This window comes from Prinia subflava, chromosome 5, assembly GCF_021018805.1.
Source record: "Prinia subflava isolate CZ2003 ecotype Zambia chromosome 5, Cam_Psub_1.2, whole genome shotgun sequence".
Lineage (NCBI taxonomy): Eukaryota > Metazoa > Chordata > Aves > Passeriformes > Cisticolidae > Prinia > Prinia subflava.
The window spans coordinates 53,723,175-53,745,386 of NC_086251.1; the positions used below are offsets into that span (position 1 = coordinate 53,723,175).

Genomic DNA, 22,212 nt, shown 5'->3' on the forward strand with positions numbered 1-22,212 from the left:
CAGTTGCTGATGATTTTTTTCATAGTTCTGTTTTGGTTACAGAAGCCATTTGTTTTGGGGAGTTGAGTCAAATGGGATTAAATGTGAGACAGTTTGGTCTGTGCTGTTTCTTCTGTGCTCTTCAGCCTCGTGTCTGAGGTATGAATGCTGCAGAGATGAAACATTTCAGCTCAGTTGAAAAGCTGCTCAGTGGCTGCACAGCCCATCAGTAGATGGCATAAACTAGGATCCCAAACTAGGTATTTGATGTAGCATTAGAAGCTCAGGTTTTGTTTCCCGTCAGTCCATCCATGTTTCCAGCATAATCTTGCTGGCAACACAGAAACAGAAATACCACAGGTGAAAGGGTAGGGGCAGGAGACAAAAGCTCCTGTTGGCAGTAGTGCTGTCACAGGCCATCTTAAAATAATGGCAGTTATTAGGGTTTCAGTCCAGGCAGGAGTCTGGTCAAACCTTGAAAAATTTATCCCTACTTTGGCCTTTAGTTCGTGTCCAGATTCTGTGTTAAGTGTGAAGGCATGGTGGTCTAGGCAAAGCCAAGCTTCAGGTTTTGCAGTTTTGAGCAGGTTTTGCTCCTGCACTTTTTATTCTAACTGGACTTCTAGTTTCAAATCCATTTTTGATTTAGATTAGTTACTACAAACCCTAAAATTGAAAATTGGTTTTTCCTTCTGTATTTAAAACCTGTCAGTTCCCATCCCACATACTTCAGACCATTCACCTCCATCACTTGCATTTGCAGAATTGAGGGTTTGTTTGTCTTTGCTTTAAGATAATCATCAAGCTTTTGTACACTCCTTATCAGGTGAAGTTCTTTGGACGAGATCACTCTGATCTTGGCCTGCTAGCTTTTGTTTCAAGCTTATACCACGTCAGCAGCAAGCCATTTCCTTCCTGCCTATTTTATGAGTATAGATGCCTCCCTCTCAGTATCCCCTTTGCCATCTTCCATTCCTACAAAGTAATGCTGACTCCAGTTTTTCACAAATGGCTGATTTCAGTTTAGAGAGTGAATTTCTTTAAAGATGTAGAAGTTGCCTCTTTGCAAAACAAGAACATGACAGTCTAGCTTTTGATAAATGTTTTAATTTGCTCAGTTCTCTGCCAGGTAACACTTCTCTGGGAAACACTGTGCTGTAGGAAATTTAGTTTGGGTTTCTTCCCCTTCTTTTTATGTTGAGGGAGAGAGAAGTCTAATTTGAGTATTTTTTAAGTGTTAAGCCATCTGCTTTATGTCAAGCGAAGTCTTAATCAGCCACATCCTTTTGGCACATCTTTCTTTCTCTACTCTTGTTTGTAATATCCTTATTTAATTTTCCATTTGACGTTCCAAACGTGGGCGCTCAAACCGTGAACATGCAAACTTTTCACTCAGTTGTTCAGGCAGCATTCAAACTTGTATCATTACCTCAGAGTTTCAACTTTTGCAGTGCAGTGTGGTTTTCTTGAAGAAGTCTTTCCCCATGACTTTTGACAGTAGTTTAAATTCCACCTGGACTTGATTAAATAACTTGCAGTTGTAACACAATATCACAGTTACAGATGATTTGTTTGCTCTTGGAGGATCCCTTGCAGCTGGGGCTCTGTTATATTCAGTGCTGTACAAACTACTGAGGAGGTGGATAGTGCCACTGAAGGACATAGTTATGTTTCTTCCTGTTAAATAAAATTTTGAAACCTTATCATTTGTTAATTTATTGTAGCATTCTCTATGGGGAATCAGAATTCTTTTGGTTATGAACTACTTATGTTCTGGTACAGCTTATGTTGTTACAACTTCTGCCACTAAAATAGCTAAATATTTAAGGCAGGTTTTGGCACAACATGGGTGACCTAATGTTATGAAGAAAGGAAGAAACCTAACTCTGAAGATACTCAAGATATAAATATAGCAGAGTTACTAATTTTTGCTTTCTATAGTAAATATATGAAGAAAATCCAAACATATTTTTGTCTGATCTTGCAGATTTTGAGTTTTAAAGTGTTTTGACACCAGTACATATTTTTAATTCATAATAAATACTGTTTAGATATTTCCCAGAAAACATTGAAAGTAGAAGTTCAGGAGTTTGACTCTTCAGCCCCTAAATCATCTGCCTAATCTGAGAATGTATTGAAGTGTAATTTAATTGTGCATTTAAAATGAGATATTTTTGCATGTTTCGCTCTAAATGCCTTTTTCAATTTATTTTGTACAAAATTTTTTGTTAATTATAATTTTGGCTTAATTTCTTTTAGAAACATGTCATTCAGGTTTATCAAAAGGTAGGATTTGTTTATATTTAAAAAAAGTGGCTCCTGCAATTAACAAAAGATTTGGCTTTTCTAGCCTTGGTTTTCCAAAAACTAAACTTCCTGCTGAGAACTAAATACTTTCTTTCTTCAGAGGAAAGCATAGAATAAATCCATTAACTCATGATGATACCTGAGAATCTGTGGCACCATCTGTGTTGTATAACAAGATGCTAAGCATGCCTTGTGAATTCTTCTTTCTTTGATAGAGTTGGTAGTGCCAAAGTAATTCTGTTCTCTGTACTAATACACTTAGCATGCTTATGTTTGAAGAATGAGGTGTTTGATAACAATGATGAAAATATAAACAAAACATAAGGTTACAAGCAAATAAAGGTAAGTAATGTTAAATTTATATTATCACTCTGTTTTTTGATATTGAAGAGAAAAAAAGGTTTGAAGTATTGCCTGCAGCTGAGCACAGTTGTGAGTTGAACAGATCTGTGTGGAAGATTGAATGAAGATTCAATAGCTGTGTATTTAGTTTAAAATGGGGTGCATTTGTTGGAGTGAGTTGCAGCTGAAGTGCAAATAGAGCACTTCAGTTAAAAACAAAAAGTACATTTATGCAAATTTATCAACAAAAGGGAAAAGCTCAGAAGTCTGATTCACATTTCAAGCCAAAGAATTGCATTTAGTTTTGCAATTTGGGAATGAATCAAGCTCATTAATCCACTATGATTCATGAAAATTGCTTATACAGTTTTGATGTGCAGGTAAATTTTCCAGTAAAGTTTTGTAATAGCCTGTTTAGTTGTACCACATCTTGGAACTTCTTAGAGGGTGGTACTTCCAGTTCCCTACTGCTGATCAAACCCAGGGAGATGGGGCCAAAACCCAGGCATCTGTTTTAACCTTCAGAATACAAGGCTATGCTTGTGACTGTAATTTGGAGTTAGACCATTCCCAGGAAATGCTTAGATCAGGGATCCCTGACATGTAAATTGTTGTCTAAATGTGGATTTATTATGTACAGTGCGAGGCTAAAGGTTCCCTACCTGATCAACTGAGTAAATTCCATGCCATGGTGATAATAATCAGTGCTCTTCCAAACATGTCCGTGTTTGGAACTGGTGTTGGTTGGCTTGGCTGGCATTGTCACAGCTGACTGGAGAAAATGCAACAACTTATTTAAGGAAAGAAACCATCCAGCTCAGCATCCAGCTGGAACTGAGCAGTGGCAGTGGCTCTAGCCCAGCATGCATCATGAGCTGTGGGGTGCAGCCCACTTCTGAAACAAAGGATTGTGATCTGTGCAGCCCTCCACAGCTGGATGCATCTACCTGTGCTCTGAAGAAAGATGGGAAATGCTTACATGAGTACAGTTTTAAACTAAAAATTTACTGTAAAATTTGAGAGTTCAGGTAATTTTTAGGTCATTTTTTTAAAATTATCTTTGACTTGAGGCCAGGAGTCTTAGCCATGGTGGAAGTATCTGTTACAGCTTCCATGGATATGTCTTTTTGAATAAGAAATTTGTAAAGTCTTACACAACCTGCACAGCACCAGTGTGCTTTTTAAACTCTGTTTTAAGTATGCATGGTGTCCCTCCATACCTGATCTGTATGTAGGTACAAAAGCTGAAAATGCTGGGGCTTTTGGCAGTTTCTCCTGGCTATATTTGCTATGAATCCTACCTGAGCTCACTGTAGTTTGAAAGAACTGCAGTAGCCCAGTGGCACACATACATACATAGTGCCACCACATCAATTCTAGGGAGCTGAATGAAAGTAGATAATCAGTCACTCCTTGTTAAACTGCTGGGTTTTAATTCTGTACTCAGTACACAGAGGTATCAAATATATATATATGTGTGCCTGTATATATATATATGTATATCTATCTTGTACTATGCACTGTCTTTGCCAATCTGCATATTGTTCAAGTCTTAACTTTTTTTTTCTGACAGCAAAAAATAACTCAGTGTTCTGGATTTTATTGCAGCATCATTTCTCCATTTCCATGAATTGATCTTACTTTATCATCTTGACTTTTTGTTGATTTTCAGTATCTTTTCAGACAGTTTTCTTTGTGTTTACTTGGATATTTGAAACAGCATACAAAGATGTAAAGAACAGGAAACACAGCATAATTTGGGACAGATTGTGTGGAAACAATCAGATTTGTGAAAGCCCTCCATAAACCATAAGGTAGATAATGTGTAGGCATGGCATGACAAATGAGAACAGAACTTGTATATGTATTCGTTCCATTCTCAAAACCAGGAAGCGTCTTGGTCCATAAAATCAGTTTATGTAAAACATAAGCAAAAGCAGAACATTTAGAGCATAAACTAGCACAGAAGTGAAGATTGTATTAGCAAGTGAGGAGGCCTCAGGGCTGCATCTGACTCACAAACCCCAACCAAAGCAATCCTGGCAGTACAGTACGTGCCTGTCCCAGAGCAGCAGTGCTGGGCTGTAGAGCTGGACCATAACCATGTCTGTCATGAAGGAAGGAACACCTTGAGAGACTGGCACAGCTCTCCTGAGCTTGGCATGATGGCTCACATTTAAAGTTGTGTGTCACTCTGCAGTTCCTCCTGCTCAATGAATGGAACATTGTTGCATGGAAAAACTGAGCAAAGTGAGGATTTTCTGAGAGGCTTCCATGAAAATGTTTATTATTTCAAAGTGGCAGGTATATTCTAAATAATGACCTTTCTTAGATTTAGAGTACAGTGGTTTACAAACTGAACACTTTGGCTTAATTTCAAACTGAAAAATGTGTCAGAACATCATTAGGGATTTTTCCTTACAGACTTCTCTGGACAGATTCCAGCAACAGTAAGGCTATTCATTGTTGGGGAAACTAGTTGTGCTCCCATTTTCTACAACCTTTGGCAAGTTACAAAACAAAACACAAAGCCAACAAAAATCCATAAATGTTTGCAGCTCTTCCACTTCGCAGGAACACAGAAGGCTCTTTGAAGTTTAAGTACTCTTAATTTTTCAGTTGAGGAGTGTTTTCTAACGTTGTTGGTTGCTTTGCCCAGTAAAACAATCATCTGAAAGGGGAGGATCTGTTCAGTTGGTACATGTAGGGATTTCTACCCACCCCTTTTTTGGTCCTGCAGAGCTGTCATAGAGGATGACTTCATGGATGCTGTGTTTACAGGCATGAAAAATCTTTTTCCACCTTCTCTTATATCCACCATAGATTAGGAGCATGAGATCTCATAAAAATAACTACAAAAACTGCCCACTTTGCACTGGGACTTCCAATTGTCTTCTCATTTTTTTGTATCTTTCTTGCTTGTGGCAGCTGTTCATTTGCCAGTGACATTGTCCCTTTTGTCCCACGAGCTGTGGTACCTCAGAGAGCAGGGTTCTGATCGGATGCTGCCATGACCAGCAGCTCTCAGCTAAGCAGCTTTGCACCCTGTTCAGTGCAGTTGCTTTGCTGTAGAACCTGAGTTGAATTTGGGCTGGTTCTGTGGCCTGTGCAGCCAGGGCTGCCACCCTGCCCCTCCCAGTGCCAGGACAGCTCCTGGTCCCCTGGGGACTGCCAGAGTCACCGTGCAAGGCTGATCCCTCACCACAGCTCTCAAAAGGAAGGAAAGGAGGAATTCACACCTTGTAACAGCCCACACACCCTGATATAAATATCACTCTGCATCAGAAAATAAGGGTGCTGTCTTACATTCCTGTCCCTAGACACCTGCCACCCAAACTGCTGTGTTTGTGTTAGCCAGGTACTGCCTTAGTCTGGATGAAAGCAGTGTACAGGCAGCATCCCTCTGGCAGAGTTAATGCTGATGTATTGAACCATCCTCCTTCAACAATGGGAAGGTAGAGAAAGATAATTTTCCCATTTATTCTTCTTGACCCTGGGCTTTCAATCAATGGGAGTGACCAACAGTGTAACCTTAAGCACTGCATGAAGACAGAAAGCTTAAGCTCGTTTTTGGGTGGAGAAGATGCATCAGTGTGGGAATAGGGGGGAATTATCACAGCTTGAGAAATCTTGGATTTACCTCTTCAAGTTCTGTTAAAATGTATGTGCATCTTTTTCATAAGGTATTTTGGTATTGTTTGAACTCCTCAGATCTGATGAGCATGCAAATATACAAGGTGATCAGACTTGTCTGTAAATAGTCATGGGGATTTTTCATATATATATGCTTTATTCCAGATAAAACTTTTAAAATAACATTAGCCTAAAAATATTTGGGAGTTATTTCTCTTGTGGGAGGTACTTAGTAAATAATACAGTCACTTGAATATGCCTTGTAACTTCAGTTTCACATTTTCTGCTTTTAGAACTTCAGATTTTACTCAGTGAGTTCTATAGATTTAATATATAAACATACACTGTTAAAATTAGTTCTGGTCAGTTTAAAAACTAGTTTATAGACTTCCATTTGGTTTGACAATATATTACATTCTGAGTTTGGCCTAACCTACCAAGTTCTTTACATCTTTGTTGTTTTGTATTTTAACACACCTTTGGTATGATTGCAGTATCTTTTAGCAACTACTCAGATATTATATATTGTAGTGTAAGATTTGTCTTCTCTTTCCCACTTCCTTTTGCTTCTGCATTCTTTTCATTGAGGCTCCCGACTGAATATGAGAGGAACGGGAGATTTGAGGGCTCAAGGTGAGGGTAAAATTTTTGTTTAAAATGTTATTTAGGTGAGTTTGAACCTTTCTCCCCTTGATTATGTGGCATAGTGGCTTCAGGCAGCAGCTTTGTTTCATGTAAGTCATTGGAACTAAACAAAGAAGCATTTCTGTCTGCAAAACAGCTATTAAAGCACTGACTGACTTGGTTCTAAACGTTCATCTTTCCTGTTGCCTTTTCCCTTGTGTGGTTTTTCTTTTTTTGCATTTTAGTCATTGTAATTTGCTGTTGTCGTGTAGATGTGTAGATAAGTGGTACCTAGTGAGGCTTCAAATGTGTGGAATAACCCCTGAAAGGTGATAAGATATTTCTCATCTCCAAAATCACAGGTAGTTAAATATTTTTCATATTTTGCTCTTCTTCCAAAATCAGTGTATCAAAAAAATATTAGAAATTATCAAACTGCTGGTTTTGCCTATGTTTCCAAGGAGAAAAAGCTTCCAAAAATAAAATGAGCACTGGATAAAAGTTGGGGTTTTCCCTGGCCCTTGACAGTCTTATTAAATTAAAACTTTAAAACGAAATACTCTTTAACTTGTATGATGAATTTTATAACATCTGGCAAATCACATTGCATAGTCTTATGACTCTCACAGTCACAAGAAGGCTTTTAATAGGAGAATTATGAAATAGGTTATATTTGAGAAATATATTTATTTAGTCGTGGCCTTGCTATCACTTTTTATTTAACTTTTTCATAATTGCCTGCTTAATGGTAGTAGAAATAAAACGTGGTGTAACCTTTGCCATCTATTTCAAAGAGGAGCTTGGCTTAGTATGGAGGCTCAACATGAGCCCAAAACTGCATGGTTGGGGGTCAGTTAGGTTAGCTGTCTTCAGAAAATAGTCAATACATTTAATTAAATTGAAGAGATGACTGACAGTGTACTAATATTCACAAAGCAATTCCGTATTTCATCCCTGGAAGTCCAAATTTTGCTCCTTATTCTTTAGCTGCATGACTACTGATTTTAATTTAAGAAGAAGAATGATTGCAAACTAGAAATTTCTGGAACATTTTTTCCTTTGTCCTGTTTAACTTCACTTATGCATACCAAAAGAAAAGCCTTTTTATTTAAAAAAAAAAAAAAAGCTGCATATTTGGGAAACACACCCTCAATATTTAGTGCTTCATCTCTTAAAACTGGTACCCTCTCACCATCTTTACAAACTATGTTGAAGAGGTGTCTAATAGTGACTTGGAGCTCTCTTTATGCACATCCCCCTCAGAGGCACTTAACTGCAGAGCTTGTAGCTGCAGAAGATTCCATCACTTTACCTCTGTCAGTGGTTGAAATTTAAAGAATTACTGACCAACTTAGGAGGAAGGAAGCGTCCCCTCTCTGAGGCAGCCCCCAGAGGCTGCAGCGTGGTGTGTCCCTAGAGATGGCCTCAAACACGCCCAGCACAGCAAGGCTGGAGTGTAACTGAGCCAGCGCAGGTCTGGGGGCTCGTGCTGGCCCTGGGCAGCAGGAGGGTGACCCTGATCCTTGTGTCCTTCCCTCTGCTGGCAGCAGGAGCTGCGGGGCTCCATGGGCCCTTCCTGGGCTCGGTGTCCCGGCTGCTGCCCAGGAGGAGGTGCAGAGGAGCCCCCAGCGCCTTTGTGCATGGGCTCACCCATTCCATGTAAGTGGGCACCCCCCATGGCCTGGGTGAGCACCCTGCTGTCACAGGGAGCTGTTATTTCAATGTTCCAGAAACTTCTAGCACAGAGCTGGTGTCTCAGCTGCCCACGTGCCCCAAGAGTACAGTTTAGAGCAGAACCTGCCTTAAAATCAAGTCGTAGGTGCTGCATGTAGTTCTGCCCCCAGCAGGCCATTGCCCCCGTGCTCCTGTATCAGTGAGTTGTGTCACCCCTGGTGCCATGCCCGTGTTCCAGCCCCAGCAGCTGAGCTTTCCCCTGGCTGTGTGTGCACAGCAGCCGGGGCGCGGCCGCAGCTCCGGGGCCGCTCTAACGCGGGTGCTGTGCCTCGAGTGTTGCTGCTTCACTCACGTGGCCCTGGGGAGGGTGGCTGGCCCTGCTCACTCCACAATTCCTGTCTTTCAGCCGCAATGTAGCCGTGGATCAGAAGGACGAGAACAAGGAAGCCAAGCCTCGGTCGCTGCGTTTTACCTGGAGCATGAAAACCACCAGCTCCATGGATCCCAATGACATGATGAGGGAAATACGAAAGGTCCTGGATGCCAATAATTGTGACTATGAACAAAGAGAGCGTTTCTTGCTTTTCTGTGTCCATGGAGATGGGCACGCGGAAAACCTTGTACAGTGGGAGATGGAGGTGTGTAAACTGCCAAGACTGTCCCTGAATGGAGTTCGCTTTAAGCGGATATCGGGAACATCCATAGCTTTCAAAAACATTGCTTCCAAAATTGCCAATGAGTTAAAGCTGTAACAAGAAAAAATAGTTAAGTTGTAAATTAGTTAGCAATTTAAAGTGTTTTTGAGAATTCCGATGGAAATGTATAGAATAACATTTAGGCAATAACTTCTGCATCCTTCTGAATAGTGATATTAAAAAAAAAAGCTGCTGAGCTGGGAGGGAGAGTTGGACTTTTTTATAAGTGCACTACAGCATTAAAGTTGCCTACTATGTAAAATATTACCCCTTCTGCTTTATTTCCATTGCTCCTAAGTCTTTGACAACAAATTGAAACACAGAATATATTCATTTAAATATGCCTCCTGTTTGTGTGGATGTGTGAATGTACAGTATGTGTGTATAATATATAAAGTATTATATGTAAACAATTCATTTACAACATTGAGCTGTACCAGTACCTCTTTTTGGGCTAATTTTGGTGCTAAAAATTGAAATGGCCAAGGAGGAAACACTTGAGTTAATATTTAAAATGACTGAAACGATAACCAGTAAACACAGGTTTACAGTTCACTGCTGTGTTAAGAAAAAAAAAAGTGTGTGAAGGGTTTGGATTTATGGTTGTGAACATTATTAGTCCTGTTTTCTAAGTAGATCTCATGAGATGATTAAAAATTCACTTTTACTGAGTAAGTCTTGCATTATATTTTGCCCACCTATTTATTATTTAAGTCTGAATCAAATTTTAATACTGTAGTTAATTTGTGCGTTAATATTTGGGTAAAGGCTTCCATTCTTCTGCTTCTGCTAAACTACTAAAAGTGTATCTTTGTCCTTTGGGCTTACGAGTATTGATCGCAGCTGAGCACGTTTCTGTGTTGTTCCTGCAGGGAATGAGGCAGTGTAAGAGGAGGTGCTGATTGCTGAGCAGCGCTTTCAGAGCGGGTTTGCCACGTTAGGCTGGCTCAGGCTGATACAAAGCACAAAGGGACTCAGATCTGGCCATTCTCTGCCAGCCACGTCCAAGTGTGAGCGGTTCCAAGGCCTGGCTGCACGCTGGGCAGGGCTGTCCCTCACCTGGGCACCCCTCAGCATGGGACCCCAAAAGTGGGAATCAAATTTGCTGCTGATCTCCTCTGTCCCAACATCCAGCTTGCTGAACTCCAGCCACAGGCAGGAGCAGCTGGAGCTTTTCCTTGCAGCTCTCTTCCCGTGTGGTTCCCCTTGGCTGCAGTGGCGTTGCTGTGGGTGGCTCTGTGCCGTGTCTGTGCCGTGCTGCCCAGGGAGCTGTCCCCTGTCCCCTGGAGCTGTCCCCTGTCCCCTGGAGCTGTCCCCTGTCCCCTGGAGCCCGCCCCGAGGAGCTCTGGTGGGGACGTGGAGCTGCTCTGGGATAGCCCCCACTTTTAGCCAGCACAGCGGTGAAGCGGAGTTGATTTTGCAAACTAGAATGAAGAGATGTCTTCACGCATTGTTTCCTACTGACACTCGGTTTATTTCATCGAGGACTTGTGTAGATAATACCCTGCATTATCTACTTGACCTTTTGTATTAATGTTTTGTGGTTATATTTCAGTGAAGCACTTACGCATGTACTTAACATGTGCTTTAAACTGGAGCCTAAATTTGCATTTTAAATTTGCAGTGAGCTAATAGTTACTCATAGTACACAGTTCAGATTTGACCCGAGGTGAAAATGCAAAGTCCTTAATATTTTGCAAGTTAGCTCTTGTGATCTGTAGTCTGTGAAGGCAGCAGACTTCCCCTCTCTTTCCCCCTAAGCATTGATATTGATTATGCTAGTTTAAAGGGTAATCCTAGTTGTTAAATGTAGTAAATATTCCTGAATTTGCATTTTATTCTCTGTATATTCTGTATCATGCCATGGCTTGAGAACTCCAGGTGCTACCGGAGTTCAGTTGGCTTTCAGTGCTCTGCCCATGCCTGTGCTGCTCAGTATGGGTTTTTTTCCATGAGAACTCCATTTTGTAATAGCAATAAGACATTTCAGGGCAGTCATTGTACTTTCTCAGGTGAATGGTCACCTATCCTTTCACTCCCTACATTTTAAGCACTCCTCCAAATGTATTTTTTTCACCTGGCAGTGCACTTTGTTGTCTGAACTGAAAAAGTGTTCTGATAAATTATGTAAATCTGTATTCGATGGAAGTTCCAAAAGGTTTCATATTAAATGTTTTCTGAAATACTCTCTTCCTACTTCACCTGTTAAGTATGTAAGTGTTTCTAAAAAGTGCACCAGTATCATACTTTGGATATTTAAAGTTTGTACTTTGGTATTTTTTCTGAAAGTGTTCTCAAAAGTTTCTTTCAGAGTAAATCTTTATTTGAGGTATTAAAAAAAATCACTAAATATAATCAGAAAAAGATTTTTAACAGCTTCCTTCCCAAATGCCTTGTAAAATTACTGAGTGATGAGAACATTTAGCACCCTGCATGCTTGGTGTTCAAGCCTCTGGGAGCTGCCTGGGAAGGAAAATTCTTTCTTCAGCTCTCCGAACCAAAGACAAATTGCTTCCCCAACACAGGCTTTTTACCTGGTCGTATTTCTTGGGAATCTCTGTAGGTTTGCAGGCACCACTGCTGATGGGACTCTGCAGAACCACAGCTGGTTTTTCTCACCTTAAGGGGCAAGTGTTAAAAATTATCAGAGGTCAGTGTGTGGTGAGGAGGCAGCAGCAGGTCTCGGAGTTTTGAGACATGAACAGCAACCGAGAAGTGTTTTCATTTGGTGACATGACTGGTGTCTGGGAATGTGTGGTCCAAATGCTGCGCTGGGGGTTGATTGTAATGGGCTCATGACTGAAGGTTTGCATCACTGAAACCTGTGTCAGCCAGCACTGAAAGTGTCTTTAGAGTCCTGGACCTGGCAGAGAAAATTGTATTTAGAGTTTGAGTTGGGGGGTTTTACATCATTAAATAAAAGCATTTAAAGATACATACATAAAACAATGAACACTGAGCAGGAACAAGTTCAGATACATTCTTTCTTATGCAAACCTTCCCTGCACTGAGGATTTCTGGAACACTTCAGTTTATTTGACCTCTTTACAAGACCTGAAGTCCTTGACCATGTTGAGAAGTAGAGAGAGGTAGGCTGGAGGAACACCTAGTCCTGCTGGGCTAAGTGTTTTGCACACTACTTCTGTCCAAGCTTGGGCAAGGTTTAGCTTTTTGTCTTGCATTACAGTGAGGCTTCAAGATCAAATATAGCAAGATACTGTATCCTGGTTTGTTTTTTTAATTACAGAAGTTTGTGTCAAGATAGATTATTTATAAAAATATGGAATTAATACCCACATGTTTATGTTGCAGAAATGATGTGCAGGGTTCAGTAGCCCTCCCAGTCATATGGAAAGACTGTGGCATATCTGGAATTTAAATAAGAGCTCTCCCCAATTCAGTTAAAAGCTCAGCTATACATGGGCCCGTTGGGATAATGTGTAGAGGTTTTTAATCAGTGTTTCCCACAGCTGCTGTGTCACAGACCACGTTGTGGATTGCAAATTAATTAGGCCTGCAGGCAGCCCAGAGCTCTGTTCCCTGTGCAGTCCTGGAGCAGCAGCGTGTGCCCGGCCCCTGTGCTGAGCCTGCTCTGCCACCGTGGGCACTGCCCAGGGGGCTCAGGGACCTCCCTCGAGCCACTGTCACTCTGAATTTCAGGGGGGACCTGGCTGGGTGTTTCTCACTGTGCTGTGCAAGACCACATCTTTTCTTAGTAACCTAAAGTGGTAAATATTTAGAGAATTTCAGTAGTTGATGGTATTTCTGCCATCTGGGAAGGGGAGGGTCATACTGATGCGAAATTTTGGGTTCTAATTTACACTGCGGATGTTGGAGAATAAATACAGTTTTGGAACGCTGGTTCCACTGTGGATTAACGTTTAATTTTAAATATGTAGACTTGTAACTGTCCATATAAACTCATTTCTGTAAGTTTTCATAGAAAGGTCCTGGAGCTTTCCAGTTAAGACAGGCTCATGTTGTTACAGGTCACTGGTGCTGCCAGTTAAACACCTGATTTGACATTCTGTTGGGAGTTTTGAAAATTCCACCTTTGACTGGAGTTTTTCCCCTCCAGTAGCAGTGAATTATTTCATTGATTTCACCACTGACAATTACTCCATCACTTCAGAGAATAAACTGTGATCCTGCAGGAAAGGGCATGAGCTTTGGATAAAGCTCAAGCTAGAGAAATTAATAATTTTTAGAAGTTCAACTTTTTCATACCCAAGACCAGTCAGAGTCGTGCATTTGAGCAGCAGTAAGTGCTTAAAGAAAACAAAGAACAAGGGGGATATGGGAATTGCTGTCTCTGAGCATGCTCCACCTTACTTCTGGCAAACTTAAGAGCAGGAAAAGGCAAACCAGTAAACTTACTTGGATAACTTGATGGTTTTCATGTTCCTGTTTCTGCCACTGCCTGCAAGCAAAGGGGTGGATAAAATGAGCAAAACCATGGAGGAACAGTCTCTTGACCACTGAGTGCTTCTGAATTTGAAAGTTTGGTATTCAAAATGAAAGGATTTGAATCTTACCTGTTCTCTTTTAGCCTTCTGAGAATGCTTTAACCTTTGGTACAAACAGCAGGCTCTTGTTCCAGCAATAACAGAAATCAAAAGGGTGTCAATACCAACGCCATGAATCCTGCAAGTATCTCTGCACAATAAGCCATATTCAGGGCATTAATTGTCAGCGCTTGGGAGTTCACCTTCACCTATGAGTGCCATTAACACCTTGTAGTGGTTGTGACTTAGCAGGTAAGATGTTTATTGCACGGGAAAAAAGAGCTTTTGCTTGGTTTCTGCTTGTGTATGTTGAGCACTTGGAACAGCGTGTTTAGGCTGGGATGTAAAATCCATGAGAAGTGGCCATGGTTATGGTTGCTGTGGGAACCACAGCATGGAGTTTCAAGGCATAGAAATGTTGCAGTTCTCATTCCATTTATACCCTTATGTTACCATTTAACATCCCTTAAAAATTCAGGGCATAAAACCAAAATCTTTGTACAGTTTGTGTTTTGTTGTAGTTACTGATCACACTGAATGTATTAGGTGAATAAAATCAGATAACAAAATACCTCACCACGAAAATAATTCTGTTAAAACAGATGGGGATGCAGAATCAGAAAGCAAAACTGTTGGTGGTTTTCATTCACATGGTTTTCAGTCATTTGCCTGTCTCAAGGTAGAATCCTGTTTGCTCGGAGGTGCCTCAAGCCCTCAGCACAAACAGCAACAAACAGCAAAGTTTCTGAGCATGGAGTAAATTCCTCCCCCAGCTCACACAGTCAAAAGACATGAAATGAAGTGTTTTCACACGTGTTTCCACATGGATGGGAAAAACACACTGCTAGGAGCTTGGAGGCATTGTTGCAATGGTCCTGTCTGTGGTGCCCAGGGGAGCAGGGCTGGTGGCGGGGGCACCCGCTGAAATGTCAGTGGGGAGGGAGGGAGGGAGGGAGGGAGGGAGGGAGGGAGGGAGGGATGGACGGACGGACGGATGGATGGATGGACGGTCGGTCCCTTCTGCACGGCAAGGCGAGCTGCAGAGGGATGGTGCAGTGTCTGCAGCGGCCACAGGATGTCTCCCAAACGCAGAAACAGCTCTGGTTGGGGTTCTCTGGGAATTTTTTTCGAGAGGAGCTTCATGGATCACTACTTCCCTGCGATTTCACATCGGTTATCGGTGTTACCATCCTCTCGGACAACTTTGACCTAAAAGCATTACGGAGGAAAACTGACCACAAGATATTGATGGGAACTGTGTTTTTCTACTTGACATATGCCCTAATGAAACATTTATTTTTCCATTAAGTTGTATTGCTTTCTGAGCTGAAGTAGTGCCAATGGGCTTTACCTTTCCCACGGAAAACCTATAGGGCTATGAAGCCCTTTTTCACGTCTTTATTAAGCCTTGTTCAGTCTCCTTTCCTAGAAAATGACCATGTCAGGCAGCATGCTCTTCTGCTGAGAAGGGCAAAAGTCATATTGAATATTTAAATTCATTTGCAGCTCATTTTACGAGTAAGAACCTTTGGTTTCCTCTTCGGAAATTTAATTACTGAAGTTATTTTGCTGTTCATCCTTTAGTAATCAGTCTAATCAAGGCTGTAAATTGCAGCCAGCCTTTTCTAAAATAATCTGGGATCACTTGCCATTTATATTCCACTGTATTAGTAACTCTCTAAAGCTTTATGCCTGGCATTTTCCATGCCTGCAGTCTATTTTATTCTTCAAACAAACCATGTCACATGTGCTTCAAGTAGGCAAGAACTAAAACTTCCTTATTTGCACAGGAGCTTTTTTCAAATCACACATTTTCCTCCAGCTTTCACTGGTATTGTAATCCAAGTTTTGCTGTTGTGGGTTTAATAGTGCCTGGTACTAATATTTATCACTGGGGTGTTTGGACTTGGCAAGTGGGAATGGAGAAGCTGTTTATTTCAGGCTCCTCTGTGCTGTTCTGTGAAGGAGCCCTGTGTCTCATCCCTCCCTTCCTGCAGTCCCAGAACCATGAGCTGCTGCTGAGCCCTTTTCTGAGCCTCCCAAGGCAATTCCTGGAGTGTTGGTTGTGGTGAGGGGTGTGTACAGGGTTCACCCTGTCATGTGTGGCTGCAGTGGGAGCAGCAAAAGCAGAATTCTGCTGTAGGGAAGTTCTGTTCCTCATCGCTGGTCTGGGAGCAGCCACCAGAGTAACTTTGTTAGGTCAAATATATTTTAGTGGTTTTATCTAACTGACCCCTTGATGAACCTCTTTATCCTTGGCTTTCAAAACTTGTTGCTTGCTCCTTATCTCCAGAGACAAGCCTTGGCTGAACTCATCTTGCTTCAAGGGACAGTCCCTTTTTAAGGTCTCCTGTGGTGTCAGAGCTCCATGAGTCTCTACAGACCAAATTTGTGAGTGCTTTTCTAGCTGGAGAAGGAGTACAAGTGCTCTGGGGTCCCTGAAGCATCTCCATGCTGCTCCATGGTGCAAAGCATGGCCAGAGCAAAGGGATCTCCTGTGTTGTCGCTGAAGTGAGTCCAGACCTGCAGGACAGCTTAGCTCAATTAAAGTCAAGGCTGTAATGAATCTAGAATATAGAGCAGTCCCTAGGAGAGGGGGAAAATGAGTCATCAGTTCTGGATGGCTCCAGTTCCTGGGTGTTTTCCAGGCCTCTCATTAGGGAACCAAGCACCTCACCAGAATGCTCTTTATTTGGTGTATTCTGTAATGCTTGGGGGCCTGTGCAGTGATGGGCAAGGTGCACATCACCAGAACACCCAGCAAGGGCCTGTGAGGCCTCCGGGTGCTCATGGATGGGCAGGGCTGTCCTGCTGTTGGGAGGAGCCTGCTCTTGCTGCAAGGCTGCCACAGCAGGAGGAAAAGCTTGTCCTGGCCATGTTGCTGTGGGAAACCACATCCATTTTTTTTCTCCCTGGTTGCCCTTTAGCTCCACTTGGACATGGGAATGAATACTGCAAGGTGAACAGGGAGACATGGTGGGAGCTTACCAGTGACAAAAGAGGAGCTCAGTGGGCACCACTTCAAAGGGCCCCTTGCTTGTGTGAATTTGGGTCTGGAGCTCAGTGCACTGTTTCCCATCTTGTCTCTCAGTCTGATGGAACAAACAGCTCTTGGACTGAAGCTGCAGCATGCAGGGGCTGCATGGAGGGGCCCATTCCTGGAGCCATGGAATGGCAGCAGGGAGGTTTCTCTCTGAGCCTTGCTCGCTTGCAGGTGCCACAGCTCCAGGGGGCACAGACCGAGCATACAGAGCCCAAGCTCTCACACACAGTGTGCATCAGGCTTGTTCCTCTGGGAAACCAGCCCAAAAACTGTGACAGTTCACAGCAGGGACCAGAGCTGCTGGCCAAGAGGCATCTCGTCTTTAAAGGTCACCTTTTAGGTGAGAGCTGCACTTTGGGTGAATCCTGACAGAACAGGGGAGAATTCTGCTGGGTGCAAAGGGGAGCTGAGCTCTGGTTTGTGCACCAAATAATTTGGGTAGCTTAAAATATGAAAGATGCTTCTCCAATCTTCTGTCTACGGCTGACATTATGAGCTGGGGCTGCCAGGGTGGGCATTGCATGATGCAAAATAGTCAGGAAAAAAATGCTGTTATGTCTGGCTAATTCTGCTGAAGTGGGGAAATGTGGAACCACCTTTGCAAAGCAGTAGAAGTAAAGGCAGTGACAAAAGCATTCATCAAGGATAAAAATAAAGCAGGGGGACGAGAGCCAAGGTTTATAGGGACAGACACATGCTGTTTATTTAACCAGCATCCAGCATTTCTCATTAACTTACTGTTACTTCTACCTTACCCTCCCCTTCTGTCCTCCAACTACATGTGAGAATAAAGAATGTTTCATCCTTGTCTTTTTTTGTCACTCAGATGGTGCCTTTTCCCAGTTTTCTGTCTTGGGAGCAGTAGCATTCCACATTTCATTGCAAAGCTGAGTTTCATTGATCGAGCAGCAGAGTTCAGGGAAGGCAGGGGATGAAAACAAGTCCTAAATTGGGACTGAACCAAAGATAGACATGCTGCTAAATGAAAAACCAAAAGCCTGGAAGTGAAGCTCTGGATCAGCATGGTGCTGCATTGAAATTTGTGGTTATGCTGATTGCACCTGTTACACTGGCTGTGCTGGAGGATTTTCTGGATGCCTCACAGCCAGGCTGGAGGTGTGGAAGTGCAGTGCAGAAGAGGAGGCACCCCCAGTCCTGATGGTGACTAAACAAGGCTGGCACAACATTCAAGCTGAGAACCAAGCCTCAGTCTCTTCTCAAAGGGGACTGAACACCCAGCTGGCTGCAGAGCACCCTCCAGCCTGGCTTCTGGTGCAAAGGCAAGAGGCTGAGGTGTAAAAACAGGTTGCCCATGGAAAAGGTTGCCATCTCCAGTTGTAGATGCCCTGTCTCTGGAACAGTTCAAGGCCAGGTTGGATGAGACTTTGAGCAGCTTGGTCTAATGGGAGGTGTCCCTGTCCATGCCAGGGGAGTGGGAACTAGATGGTCTTTGAGGTCCTTTCTAACCCAAATCATTCTGTGACTCTATGAGCAGCTTCTTCAGCTTATCAACCCTATTTATGCAGCTTGGGACGAGCCAATCAGCTGCTTGTGCTCATTTAGAAATCAGTGTATGTGCAAAGAGTCTGCAGTCACCAGCAAACCTGGGCTCCCAGACCAGTTCTTCAGCCCATAGCTGCTGGTGCTTGTGTGGTGCTGTACACCTTGCTGCTGAGCCTGAAGGGCACAGAACCTCCTTTCCTCATGTTTCTGGGGCAGACAGCAAAGGAAATGAGGTGTTAAACCCAGTAGGAGCTAGAGCACAGCCCTGCTCAGCCTTGATGCCACAGGAGACAAAAAGGCCTGCCAGCAATCCCACTCACCAGCTGCCATGTGGAAAATCCTAGAGTGTGCTGAGATTCAGGGAAGGGTTCTAAAATCTGTCTTTGCAGGTGATGGGGGTCCCTAAATAGGCCATGTCCTGATGCAGGAGACTGAGCAGAAATGGATGCAAATCTAGAGGAAGAAAGGTTGGGGTGATCTAATCTTGGCTTCTATTTTCAAGCAGGTGGAATAGATGTATGGATTTGAAAAGGGAGTGGCAGCAGTTCCTTCCCTTGGCACACTTCTCCCAGGCATTGCTGGAGGGTGGGGTCAGTTTTTAGGGCAGTCACTTGTTCCTCCTCCAGTGCTTGTAACAGGGACCCACTACCAGTGCATGGTCACAGTGCTCACCCCTGCCTGCAGCAGGGGCCCAGCCTGGCAGGTCCTGGGGAGCAGCACAAGAAACAAGAGCCCCCCTGGCACATCCTTCCCTAGGTGTGTCTTAATCTGCATCACAGAGCTCTGGCTGGCAGGGGTGGTAGCAGCCAGGACAGGGCTAAGCTGGAGGATGAAGGACAAAACTCTGCCTGATGACAGCAAAAAGTCTCTTCCTGTCTCAGCTGGTTTCATTTCTCTGTTCTGGTCTGAATACATCCTGGGTTGGGGCCAGGACACTTCTGAGCCCTGGTTTCTTTTCTAGTTGCTAAACCAACTTCTTCTTTGGCTGGCTGGATGCTTTTCTGCTGCCCTTCCACATGGCCAAGACTGGAGCCTGTGCAAAAGAGGAAGGGAAGGTCCTGCTCTCTCACCGAGGGAGTGGTGCAGCTTGTACAAGTGTCTGTCACAAGGCAGGAAGAGTAGGAGTCAGACTTTCCCAAGGCTCAAGTTAGATCTCTTTCTGGTCGCTGTGGTGAGTGTGGGTAGGCTGACGTGTAGGACAACAAAAGCTCTGTTGGGAGATTTAAGTGCAGTAGTTTGAGAAGGTCCCAAATTTTCTTCTCAGCAAAGTGAGGTGATACATTTTCACAGTACTGTGAGAACCCTCCTGAAATTTTCTCTCCTGGAGAAGGGATTCACAGCATGCAAGGAGGACCTTCAGGTTTGCTTTAGAGTCATAAGACTCAGCAAAGAAGTAGGAGGAAGCACAATACCACAGCCCTGTGGCTACTTGTCCTGTGTTCGAGCTGCTGCTGTCCTTCCTGGAGGACATAAATATTCACTCAGCTCCGAGGGTCAGCCAGTGATGTCTCTGGGGAGGCAGAAAATCCCTTGGATCTCCACTGTACAGAGCTGGTGTCTGTTTGAAGCTGCTGAAAAGGGCTGTGCATCCCATGACAGCCCTGGCTGTGGCTGAAGCGTGGGGTGACAGCTGCACCCGGGGTGTCCTGTGCGTGTCCCAGGGAGGGAGCTGGGGGACCTGTGCTGAAGTGTCCCTGGATGGATGACTGGGACTGCCTCACCTCCACTGCTGAAGGAACCAGCAGGCTGCTGTGGGAATCTCTTAGCCTGCAGTGATCCATAAAAATCTCCAGCACAGGCTCCTGCTCAGGCTGTCACATGCTTGAATTCAAGAGAAGCTTTCTCTTTTGGCAAAGAAGCGAAGCCACCTCTGGTTTGGTGCTAGCCAGGAGCATCACCCCTTCCCCTCCTGCCCCATCCCAAGCTGTTCCTGAGCTGGCTGCCAGAATTCCATCCCTCCTGCCACGGCCACAGCCACGGTCCTGCTCTCTCGGGCAGCTCCTCCCTACCTGTGACGTGCTGCAGACATTGTCCCCGGAGAATACAAAGGAAGGAGCACTTGTCACCAGGAAGGACAGGTCTTTCAGACATCTTTTGAAGCCTCACAGCCCTGGGAGTGGGCAGGGCTGAAGTAATTTGTTCCTGGAGCCAGAAGTCTGGAGGAAAAACAGTTACAGAAATAATAACAACAGTGGCAATCAGAATAGGTGGGATCGAGCTCAACACAAAGACAGCGTGTTGGCTGAAGCAGGCATCTGTTCCTGTGGAAAAAGTCACTGCTCCTGTGATGAGTCTGCACCCCTCCCTGCCTTTGGGGAGCTGGGAGGAGGAGGAGACAGGAGGCATGGAGGTGGCTCAGTGTGCTGGTGGCCAGACCTGGCTGTGCCTGAACTAAAGGCAAAGTCTGATGCCTTGGTGTGTAAGTAGGAAAAGGCAAGGGAGCTCTTTGCCCCTTTCACTGCTCCTGGACAGCATCAGCTGTGGCTTTTGTGAACCTCTGGGCCAAGCTACACCTCAGTGAGGTGAAAACATCAGCAGAAACCCTTTGCAGGACACATCATGTCAGGTTTGGCCCCACTCACCTTGGTGGACTCTGAGGTGATAGTAGGGAGCATTTGTGTTCCTACATTTAAAACAGGTCAGTCACAAATTGCAGGAACTCATGGTGGCCCCAGGTGTGTGGCCTGCAGGTGAATGTCTGGAAATAAAGATTCAAAGGCAAGTGGAATCCTGTCCACAACCTGCTGCTGTGGGGTCAGCCTGGCTTTGGAAAGTGGTGCAATTGAAGATCGTGAGACCCTGGTCAGGGAAGGACTGTGCCCTTCCTGCAGGCCCTGTTTGATCATGGCCCGAGGTGGAGGCAGCCTTCACCTGCCAAGCCCAGTGCCCCTGAGCCCAGCCCAAATGCAGCCAGGAGCTGTGAGCCCTCAATTCACCCTGTGTCTCTGAGCTTGTCCTGCCAGACCTCAGGGTGCCACGTCCCCCTCTCCTGACACGTGGTCTTGTCACCTGCACAGTGACATCCAGGCTCACAGAACATCGCTCAGACCTGCAGCTCTCACAATCCCACACCAGTTTGGCTCTGTCCCAGGGCAGGGCAGGGGGTGCTGCCCCATGGAAGCACCACACAGGCAGTGGGATGAGGGCTCAGCACCTTGGCTGTAGCAGCAGCACCCCTGCCTGTTTGGCATCCCAAACCAGACCTGATGTCCTAATGACGCTTGCCAAGGATTTCTACCGGGCTGCAGCTTCCAGCCTGCGTGAGGATCAGGAGATTAAACAATGTCCTTTAATAGGAACAGGCGGGCCGGCGCTCCCAGCTGGGAGCCCTCCGCACTGAGGCTGCGGACGGGGATGCCCTGATTTGGAAGTCTCTTGCTGTTCCCTACGCAGAGGCCAAAGGAGGCTTTTTATTTAGAGGATGCTTGGCCTGTTCAGTGTAGAGGGGAAGTCGAAAGACACCGGCTCTGCTCCTGGGCTCGGACTTTGACCTAGAGCAGAGCCGGGAGCCGCCCCCGCCCTGCCAGGGCCTCCCGGCTGGCGGAGCCGGGGTTTGCGGTGCTGCCATTTATGGGGCTCCCCCGCCGTCCCGATTAGATAACGGGGACAGCCAGGGGCTGCCGTCCCTCCTGTGCCCGGCTGTGCCCCGCTCCTCCCCGGGAAGGGGCTGCCCGAACGCCGCTCTGCACCAACAGGAGCTGCCTTTAAAAAGGGCCCGAGGAAACAGCCAAGCTGGAGGGCATCGCTGGTGTTTCCATGAGAACCAGGGAACACAGCCCGCCACAGCAGCTCAGCTCTGGCCTTGGCTTTCGGACTCCACTCTCACCCTCAAGATTTCTCCTCATCTTTTCCCTGTTTTTGCCCCCTTTCCTTCCTGGGGCTCCTTTGGGCGGGCCCTTGCTGTGGC

At 44.6% G+C, this 22,212-nt stretch overlaps 1 protein-coding gene across 12 annotated transcripts in view; it reads left to right on the forward strand.

The window, feature by feature from the left end:
• The window catches only part of MARK3 (microtubule affinity regulating kinase 3), a 61,694-nt gene extending 50,252 nt beyond the window's left edge, over positions 1-11,442 (forward strand). For 6 of the 12 annotated variants that reach the window (XM_063399429.1, XM_063399435.1, XM_063399438.1 and 3 more), the window contains 3 exons: positions 2,239-2,265; positions 6,850-6,894; positions 8,966-11,442. In XM_063399429.1, coding sequence (XP_063255499.1) covers positions 2,239-2,265; positions 6,850-6,894; positions 8,966-9,311 — 418 coding nt within the window. In that variant the 3' untranslated portion in view covers positions 9,312-11,442. The remainder of the gene's footprint in view (positions 1-2,238; positions 2,266-6,849; positions 6,895-8,965) is intronic. The other 6 variants (XM_063399441.1, XM_063399430.1, XM_063399436.1 and 3 more) reach the window with 2 other exon arrangements.
• Positions 11,443-22,212: the final 10,770 nt, after the last annotated feature.